This window comes from Vollenhovia emeryi, unplaced genomic scaffold, assembly GCF_000949405.1.
Source record: "Vollenhovia emeryi isolate VEMERY1.0 unplaced genomic scaffold, V.emery_V1.0 DF939172.1, whole genome shotgun sequence".
NCBI classification, from domain to species: domain Eukaryota; kingdom Metazoa; phylum Arthropoda; class Insecta; order Hymenoptera; family Formicidae; genus Vollenhovia; species Vollenhovia emeryi.
The window spans coordinates 32,390-42,729 of NW_011967194.1; the positions used below are offsets into that span (position 1 = coordinate 32,390).

A 10,340-nucleotide genomic window follows, 5' to 3' on the forward strand; every position below is an offset into this window, starting at 1 on the left:
ATTGTGGAGCCCCCCCTGCGGGGGGGGGGGGGGGCGGATTGCCTCCACACATATACTTTTTAATGCAAAGCGAGGTTCCACATGGGTTTAAAACTTATCAAATGCTTATTTTTGTATTTATTATTTTCATCCTTTTTTAACTTATATCTCCGAAACTATTTGAGTCCGACCCTTATATATATATGTATGAAATTACTCGAGAAGACCCCCAACAACATACTAAAAAATTAATGCCATCGGAGGGGAGGCCCCTTTTATGCACAATTAGCCTTATTTTAATTGCTGGTTTATTACATATTGTTAATATATTCGTTTAATCACAAACACCAGAAACACGTATATAATTGTAGCTATAGCAACTGTAGGAGCAATATTTTCATATAAGGGAATGAAAAATTTAAATAACGTGTCTTTTTAATTATTATTTTACATCTGCGTCTTGAAGTCTTCAAACTGCTTGCTTTGATATGCAAAAGTATTCCGCATCGATCACTTCCGCAAACTCCTTTCACTCTCGGGACTTATCTGTAAAAAAATACTCTAGTTAGTATAACCGCATGAACGAAATTAAATTCTGTTTTCTTATAAATTAACAATATAAATTACAAAATGAGATCGCAAATATTTTTAGATATGTCAAATTCTGAGCAATCAAAATGTAGTTAACCAAAACGCTGCACATAAAGATTACGATAAAACATTAATCCCGTTTCTCATAATTTTGCTTTTTAGATGGAATAAATAAATCGTACTGTGATACTTACTGTGTAACTTACTGTGATAATCGTCGTCACAAAATGTTTGTAATCGTATAGTATAATAAAGTATGATCGCGTTACGAAGAGCAATATGAAAGCCGCTACTTGCCTCCTCGAGTGTCAATGCACGAATGGTACCAAATGGTACCATGGCAACTTTCCGGAACACTACTCATGCAAAAGGAAAACACGAAGCAAGACCATGCACCAACCGAAGTTAATTATCGCCATAAAATATTAAACTTTATATTCAATACGTTTGTTTTAAAGTTTTTGTATAATTAACAGCGTTTATTACTATCAATGATTGGATAATCAATAATTGGATAATGACTATTATTGTTAATTAAATTTAACATTTGTCTCTTTGCTTACTTGGTTATCTTTCGGTATTTTTCGTACGTATCAATAAAATCACGAGACACGGTAGTGTCTCGCGCAAAGTTTTTTTACCCTTTTTTAGAAAAAGGTAAGTTTTTAGGTTTGATATTACAGCAATGAAAAATAAAGTCCAAAGTTTCTGCCTCAGATTCATGATGAAACATATGTAATTGTTTATTATTAATGAGGTGGTCGAGACACTTACAAATTCATTGCACAATCTTCTGCGAGCCGAGAAAGTTCCATGTACATGTATACTTTTATTCAAAGACATTTTCGCTATTAACCGGACGTAACACTTAGTTACAAATATACGCGCTGTAAAAATAAATTAAGAGACTTCAGAAAGTGTCTAAATAAATAACAGCACCTAAGCTCAGTTCGCAAAACGTAACAATGATCATTGCAAATTAGCGTCGATCGTTATGCATCCTCATCATTCGTGTGTTACATGTTTTATAAAGAAAGTACACAGAGGCATACAATTAGGGAAAAATATACTAGTAGGTATCAGTGTACGTAATACAGCACATAAATGCGATGAGTTGCGGATTTTTGTCTGTAGTACGAAAGAGACGAACAGTCTGGTCGTTCGCTGTAAATACGAGAAACACACATCTCGAAAAATTACCTGCCACAAACGAAACCATTTAAGCGTACTCGTGCGGAAGAGAGACAATCGCAACGTATAGCGCGCGATAGCCGAATTCTTCCATCCGCCCTAAATATTGATAAAACATAATATCTATATGTACATCAATGTGCTATTGGTGCGGCTCCGACCTGTTAGAAGCAGTCCAACGTAGTTTATTTATCACAGTAGCACCCCGACTGACGTCACGTCTATATCTAAATCGCGCAAACGCTTCCTGAAAATCTGTATATTTTATCCGATGAATTCAACTATTAAGATCGTAACGATTTTAATCGCTAAAACGAACCGAGAATACTCTTATCCTAATCCTGTGCATATTCACAGTTTACGCTGTACTTTGTTTCGCACGCTAATTATATCGTGTGTGACGAGAGATGCCGTCAACATTTGTTTTTACGCGGATAATCCTACGACTCGTCTGTGTATGTAAGATTCTTGAGCATGCACCGTTTACGTTTCAATTTACTTTTAGTCTCTCACTAATTATTTATTTATTTAGATTCTTATTTAGATTTAGTATAAATTATCGGCCTAACAATTAGGAGAGGACAATGTCTTGCTTCATCGGCTCGGTCGTGCATTTCGTGGGTCATATACCGAGATAGCTGCAGAGAATAAACACGCAGCATATGCATATGACTATCAGAATGATGACAAACCAGAATGGCAGTGTATCTAAAAAAAGAAACTTATTAGTTTCAGTAGACTTCAAAGGCAATTGTTTATTCGTTCACTTCGACAAGATACTTACGTCTGAATGGTATACTGTGTATACAGATCCTGTTGTCCACGGAGATACTGACGACCGCGGTCTCCGTGTTACTGGTGATCGCCGGGCCGTCCAGTTTCGTCGGCAGGAATTCCAGACCGGTGACAAACATGCTGTGCGCCCCAGGTACATGAAGCGCCTTTCTCAAGCTGAATGCCACGAATATATCGACGCTGCCCGAAAACATCGTGCCAACAGCCACGAATTTACCATCGTCGGAGACGGCCAACGCCGAGAGCGTTTCCTTGTAGGAGGCGGATTTGACGATGGCCTCGGTATGGGCGTCCCATAGCTGGAGGAAGCTAGGATTCTTCCCCGCGATGGCGTTGGAAAGCACGAACAGATCGATCCTCGTCTTGTCCTCCGCCAATTTTCGAAATCGGCATCTTTTGTACATGTACCTGGCACCGTCCGGTGGTGTCCAAGTGAGCTCCTTGTTCCGCGCGCCGTCGTTCACGTTCCACAAGAAGGCCTTTCCATCCTTGGCGATGCTCACCAGCAGACCACCATCCGGACTAAAATCCAAATCGTCTATCTCCCTCCCGTGCGCGTCGAGATCGTGCACTTTGTGCAACTGTGGGAATTTCCACAATCTAACTCTACCGTCCGTGCCGCCCGTGGCCATGATCGTCCCTTGCAAGCTCACCCTGACGACTCTCTGCAAAGGCTCACCGTTCCTGCAAGCAAACGAGCTCTCGTCAGAAATCAGCGTGATGCACCTCGACGTGATAAACGCGACGAAACTGTCTTACCCAAAAGCCGTCTGCACGCTGTCGGTTGGCTTGAGAACTAATTGAAGCTTTTTGTTCTTGACATTAGAATTGTCATCTTTGACCTCCTCTATCCTCTCCTTCGGCAACTGTACTTCCTCGACCTTCTCGCTGTTCCTCCTGTGCCTAAGGCCATCTCTGCTGGTCGCCGTTGTCGGTCCCTTGATCAAATCCCCGTTCTCCAGAGTCACCACCTTGGGATTCACGTTGTACAGTTGACAGTGACTCTCTTGGCCGGCGACTATCCACGTCTTCTTGCCATTGTTATGCGAGGCGCAGTTCATGACCACGCTGGGACCCGTCTCGTGCCTGGTCACTTCTTCAGCGACAAAATGCGCTCCGTTGTGTGACAGTTCAAAAATTTCCTGCAACAGACCGAACTTACAATAGATTCTTCAAGAAAAGAGAAGGGAATCTTACGAGAAGGAACGAGAGATAAATCTCAGATGGCCAAATGTGTCGAGAGCAAATATTCCAAAGGGTCTGCTACAAATATCTCGAAAAGACAACAGAGGGTGCGTTTCGTTTCGCGAATGACGCGCATAATGCAACATTAATCCTTGTTATTAATCATTGTTATTCGCCAAATGTCAAATAAGGATAGATGATGCATTTTCTCCACTGAACGTGGCCATTGGGGGGGGGGGGGAACGACATTAGACACTGAAACGCTAAATGAAAAACAATTTGCATCTTGTAAAAATAAAGGACAAAATTAAGTTTTGAAGAAATAAATAAAGGTAATGGAAAGTGACTTGAAATAAAGGGCAGTTCTTTACAATAAAGGACGTATGGTCACTGCAATTATGCGCGTCCTGCGTGAAACGGAACGCACCTTGACACCCGGAAACTTACAAATCCATTGGCAACGCCAGTGTTGGAGGAGCCGCCACCGCCTCCCACCAGGATGTGCCTGCTGGTGAGCATCTGCAGGGTGTACAGGGGAAAATTCACCCTGGCCAGGAGGCCGCCTTTATTTCTTCGGGAGGGCATGACGCGGCAGATCTCGCCGTCTAGCAAACTTGCGCGTATCAGCTGGTATCACCACGGACACGGGCCTCGCCGCAGCGAGGAACGACGAGCCCGAACGGGGTAGACCCTCTGGCCCTCTGCCAGTCCGGGATCAGCACTGTCCACCGGATGGATCGCGCGCGCGACATCAGCGTCCCATCGTCGCTCCGGGACGGCCTGTGCGAAAACGGGGACACCAGGGGACACGCCGCTCACGTGTCACCACCTGGGCGCGAGACGACGGGCCCGTGGACTTCGCGCGGACATAATAACGCGAGGTACACGTATTCAGCTCGCGGCGACGCGCCTCACGGTTGGGCGCTCCGTCGCGAGATCGCGCCACCGGGTTTGCAGAGCGGAGAGCCCGGCGGGTAAAGTCTAGACCGCCACACACTTTGCCCCTAGGTGCGAGTCTGGACTAAATTTTGTATATCCGATTTTACAGAAACATTAACAGAACTGATGTATTTAATAATAATACTTTGCAGTTATAATTTTATCTATCTTTTTAATTATCGAATTATGTCCCCCTTGGGTTGGACTGAAGGCGAATTGCTACTCCGAACGGGTGGAATAAAATAAAACGGGAAAAAGCCAAGGCGAAAGATGCGAATGAGCGCGTATCTTCCAAGACCGACGGCCGATACCGTCGCTTTGCCGATCGAGAGGGCCGGGATGTTACGCGGTTAGCCGCGCCGCCGACGGGCCACCTGGGTCGCGCGATTAGGCGCTGATCGGCTGATCCGTGGAGCCCCGCAAAATGGCAGGTGCCATAGTGCGTTGTTTTCAAATCCCGAGGAGACAGTTGGGTGAGTCTCGAGCATCCGCTCGTTATCGCGGCCGCGCGAGTCGTCGCGAGCCGCGGACGCGCCCCGTCCGCGACGGAACGACGCGCGGGCGTCGCCCGCGCGCCTCCGGGCACGCCGCTTCGCAACGTCTGGTGTACGAGGTTATGTAATTTGATAAACTTGCGCTATATTTAAAGGTCTCCTCGGAACGAACTTGAGTGTCCAGCAGCAGAGAACGCTCGCCGATGCCGCTCCGGAAGGAAAGGTGAGGCTGTTTCCCGAGAGCCATTCGTTTTAATCGCTCCCTCAAATGGCTCCGTTTCTCCAATCTCAAAAGTCTCGACGCGCTCTCATCTTCGTAGCTCCTAGCTGCACTAGTTCAGAGTCTATCTTCCCTCGATTAGAAACGTAGATGATAACAAGTGTAGATTGTGCGGGACTAGTCCCAAGTGGTGTCTGCGTTGTCACCAGCTTTCTTCCTTCCGTAGAAACAAGGGGCGCCTCTGGCCGATCAGGATCGCATCTTCACGAACCTGTACGGCAGACACGACTGGCGGCTGAAGGGCGCCATGAGCCGCGGCGACTGGTACAAGACCAAGGAGATAATAGACAAGGGCGCCGATTGGATCATTAACGAGATCAAGATCTCCGGCCTGAGGGGCCGCGGCGGCGCCGGCTTTCCCTCCGGGATGAAGTGGTCCTTCATGAACAAGCCGTCCGACGGCCGGCCCAAGTATCTGGTGATCAACGGCGACGAGGGCGAGCCGGGGACCTGCAAGGATCGCGAGATTCTGCGCCACGATCCGCACAAGCTCGTGGAGGGCTGCCTGATCGCCGGCCGCGCCATGGGCGCCTGCGCCGCTTACATCTACATACGCGGTGAATTTTATAACGAGGCGTCCAACATGCAGGTCGCCATAGCCGAGGCCTACCAGGCCGGTCTGATCGGCAAGAACGCCTGCAACTCCGGCTACGACTTCGACATCTACGTGCAACGAGGCGCGGGCGCGTACATCTGCGGCGAGGAGACCGCTCTCATCGAGTCCATCGAGGGGAAGCAGGGCAAGCCGAGGCTAAAGCCGCCGTTCCCGGCCGACGTCGGCGTGTTCGGATGCCCCACGACCGTCACCAACGTCGAGACCGTAGCAGTGGCGCCTGTACGCATTGCCGGATACACATTTTGCCTCTTCCGTTTTACTTTACTTCATTTAATTTATCAATAATGTTATCCAGACGATCTGTCGCCGAGGCGGAGCGTGGTTCGCCTCGTTCGGACGCCCGCGTAACCAAGGAACCAAGCTCTACAACATTTCTGGGCACGTGAACAATCCGTGTACCGTCGAGGAGGAGATGTCCATCCCTCTGAGGGAGCTGATCGAGAGGCACGCGGGAGGTGTGATCGGAGGATGGGATAACTTGTTAGGTGTCATTCCCGGTGGCTCTTCGACTCCCGTCATTCCTAAGAGGTAAGTAAAGCGGTCCGATTTACGTTCAGGTAGCCCACGGTCGAAAATTTCAGTGCGTGCGACACCGTCTTGCTGGACTTTGACGATCTCATCAGGGTGCAGAGCTCGTTCGGCACGGCCGCGGTAATCGTGATGAACAAACAGACGGACATAATCAAAGCGATCACCCGGTTGATAAGCTTCTACAAGCACGAGTCTTGCGGCCAGTGCACGCCTTGCCGCGAGGGGATCAGTTGGATGTACAAAATACTGAAAAGGTGGGCATCGCGCTTGCGGTAACGTCCACGTTTTTGCAACAATTCTGTTCCGCAGGTTCGTGGATGGTAACGCTGAGATACACGAGATAGACATGCTGTGGGAGCTGACGAAACAAATAGAATTGCACACGATATGCGCTCTGGCGGACGGTGCCGCGTGGCCCGTGCAAGGTCTCATCAGGCACTTCAGGCCGGAGATCGAGGCGCGCATGAAGGAGCAGAAACGCGCGGCGTCCAAGAGCTGAGAACTCGCGCGAGATAGAGACAGAATCGGAGATTATAGACAAGATATATAACGGGGGGTACGACACTTAGAGCGATCCCTGCAAGATTTTATATTTATTTTCAGTGTATATAAACGAGCTTAAACGCAATAGTCACGATTCACCTGTAACGATATTCTGCGAACCCGGGCTGACATCCATATCCCGGAGGTTCGACCAATAAAGGAAATAGAGGAAAGCTTGGGCTACATTTATACACGTGTACATACGTAAATTGTAAGTAGGTGCTACTTGGCAGGATCGCGCGTTGGATTAGATCGAAACGTCTCGTAAACGTTTAACGTTTATGCTTACGAAGGGAAATAAAACTGGCGAGGCAAAGTGCTTCGGAGCAAAAGTTTTCGTGTAACGGCGGTCGTTCGCCGTCGGCAAACAGGGGGAATAATCGTATATCGCTTTAGGGCGCTTTAGCGCCGGAGAAAAATGGTTACTATGCTTTAAGATTGGTTCAGTAGCGTTCCAGTTATATTGTACTGAGAGAAATTTATAAGTTTCTAATCTATCCTACGCGGATCGCGAGCGATCCATCTTACCTCTTTGAGGATGACACTCTGGATGAAACAGCGGCGTAAGAATGTGGAATTTCGAGAGAAATGTCATTTCGACGGCAGCGGAGAGAGAGAGAGAGAGAGAGGAGAGAGAGAGAGAGAGAGGCGCTCCGTGTGCGCAAAAGTGTAAGGGGATTCGATTTCTCCAGGAATATTCGCAGAGTTTACTCAGAGCCATATAGGACTAACATTTACCTCCCGCGTTTTCTTATGCAAACGCCGTGCTACCCGTTATGCGGTTCTCGCGGAAATTATGTTACACGCCTCGCATTGCGGGGCTCTCAAAGTACACTCGCCTATGAGTTATGGTAGCAGTAACGGCATCGACGATGTATTACGCGAAATAAATGATAGGGCTATTGAATGGAAAATATTTTTACAGAGCACCGGGCCGCTCGGGATGAAGCCGAGAGCCGGGCCGCGCTCTTTCCCACCCATGAATCATGCATACGATCCACGGTACTTACGAGCTCGGGGCGAAACGCGAAAGCTGGGCACGTCCGGAGACGAGGGGTATTCGCCGGCAGGTTTTATCGAACGATACTTTGCATTTATTCGTTCATCATACAAGAGAATTCACTAGCGCTAAACGGTTCCGCCGGCTACAGTACGGATAATAATGTGACTTTAGATACGGTACAATGTGCGTATACAATACATATATACAAAAGCACGTTCGCCCGTCCCGCAGACGTCGCTTGCGTCTGCTCTCCCTGTCTCTCGTTCTCTCGCACTCGCATTCTCTCTCGTTCTCTCTTAGCGCCACTAAAGTCGGAACTGTCTTTTTCGCGGTTTCTCGAATTATCGTTAGTTACTTAAATAATAGATTTAAGCTAGCCGTTACATTCTCTCGGGATAGCTCGCCTCCTCCGCCGAGCTATCCCGGTTGTGTTAGTAAGCGCACACACTGTCTTTTATGATAGGTCCGTTGTGTTACGTTATCTCCGTCTCTCTTATTCTCTCCCTCTCTATGTGTACATATATATATAATCTATACCAAATCCATTTCATTTCGTCGCGCATCGGATATTACGGACTCCCCCTCTATTTTCGCTTCTCCTTTATTCACGACTCGCGGGCAGTGATGGCAAGATTGGTTTGTCCCAAGTACTCGCTCCGGATTGACAAAATATCCAGGCACGACACACATTTTCCCGCAACATTTTTAGGCACTAACCCACTGTATATGTATTATAACCGGCGTTAAATCTCAAGTACTTGAAAAAAAAGGACAACTGCTTCATCTCAACAGTCGCATCTTGATCCCATCGAGTGTCCGGTTATTTTTTTTAAAAAGAATCTATCGAGTTAATTGGCTACGCCAGCCCTAAAAGCAGTCGTTCCTAAGGCTCTCGCGCTCTCGTTTCTAAACTAAAACGGGAAGCTATTCTAGAAATATACTTAGCAAACACACAATTTTCTCGACGCCGTGTACCAAGCGTAAATCAACAGCGTATACGTCGCGCGACGGTACGAACTCAATTTAATTTAAATCTCGTTGACACGGCACAGCGTAATAATCGTAGGTCGTAGCACTTGTCGCCGGAGATGATCCCTCGGCAAGCATCCAGACGCGGCCGCGCGTGAATTGGCCCCGTTGGAGAGGAGAGGTGTGTCGGATTATGACGTTACCGAGTCAAAAAGTCGCTAATCTCATCGGAAGGCATAGTAATCTGATGCATCGGCCGCGTCCGCAGCGCTTCGCCCAATCGCTCCTGGATCACTTCCCATCACTGCACACGACGGCCCGACCGGGTCTCCCGGCGATAGAATACAGGCCCACACGTGGAGCGTGTTTTGTCGCTCGGCGCGTTCCTGTCCGCCGCTCTTGTACGCACGTTGCACCGCGTGTGGCGTTATCGCGGCGCAAAACAGGCCTCGTTGTGCGTTGTACGTGGGTTCTTCGGCATCGACGCGGGACAGGCGCGGAACACGAGATCGTCCCCCCGAGATAAAAAGCCCGCGAAACAGCGGAATCCGCGGAATCGATCCTGCAGACCGGGAGCAGCCTCGCGACTCGGAAGCTGATGGAGAGACACACGCTTCGCGGCCTCTCGAGGACGCACGGAGACGAGAGAGCGCGACGACTGACTCGTAATAAAATAAAATTGTAGCATTGCGTTTTCTCCGCCCGCTCTCGGATTGTACTTGTTGCGAAACACCTTGTCCTCCCTCGTCCCTGCGGCCCGACCGCGCGCGGACGGGCCCCGCTCTTTCTCTCTCTCTTCCCGAGGTAGCCCGCCGGCCTCGAGAAAAGGTACATTGTGCACGATATGATTGAAAGCTCGCTGGTCGCACGCTCTTTGGCATGATCATTGGCTGTCTTCCGGCAAGATCACGCTTATTGTTGGAGAACACCCTGCCGCTGGACCCGCGCCACCGCGCATTGGTCCTCCACTTAAATATCTGCCATAAAAATAGACGCGCCTCTATCGCGGCTCATCCGCACGTCAGTCCCCTACCTGCGCCCGCACGGGGAGGATACGCTTCCGCGTCCCCTTCTTCCCCGCCGCCACCCGATTCCAAGGAGTCTATTCTCGAAACCGCGCGAGAGAGCGCGCGCGCGCGTGTGAATAGGAATCTGAGTCCGCTCGCGGTCTCGTCGGCGAACGTAAGGGCCTGGGGTCCACGACGCCGGAACTTGGTCCAAGTT

General features: G+C 48.8%; 2 protein-coding genes across 2 annotated transcripts; one reads left to right on the plus strand and one right to left on the minus strand.

The window, feature by feature from the left end:
- Positions 1–1,279: 1,279 nt before the first annotated feature.
- LOC105563661 (prolactin regulatory element-binding protein) lies at positions 1,280–4,640 on the minus strand. The gene is made up of 4 exons (XM_012015431.1): positions 4,189–4,640; positions 3,316–3,698; positions 2,546–3,240; positions 1,280–2,469 (listed from the first exon to the last, which is right to left on the minus strand). Exons 1-4 carry the CDS (start codon positions 4,324–4,326, stop codon positions 2,384–2,386), a joined length of 1,302 nt encoding a protein of 433 aa, XP_011870821.1. The 5' UTR covers positions 4,327–4,640; the 3' UTR covers positions 1,280–2,383.
- A 411-nt stretch (positions 4,641–5,051) lies between these two features.
- Positions 5,052–7,317, plus strand: LOC105563662 (NADH dehydrogenase [ubiquinone] flavoprotein 1, mitochondrial). Its single transcript, XM_012015432.1, has 6 exons — positions 5,052–5,153; positions 5,330–5,397; positions 5,621–6,289; positions 6,366–6,598; positions 6,652–6,855; positions 6,911–7,317. The coding sequence occupies exons 1-6, from the start codon at positions 5,105–5,107 to the stop codon at positions 7,098–7,100; spliced, it is 1,413 nt and encodes a 470-aa protein (XP_011870822.1). The 5' UTR covers positions 5,052–5,104; the 3' UTR covers positions 7,101–7,317.
- Positions 7,318–10,340: the final 3,023 nt, after the last annotated feature.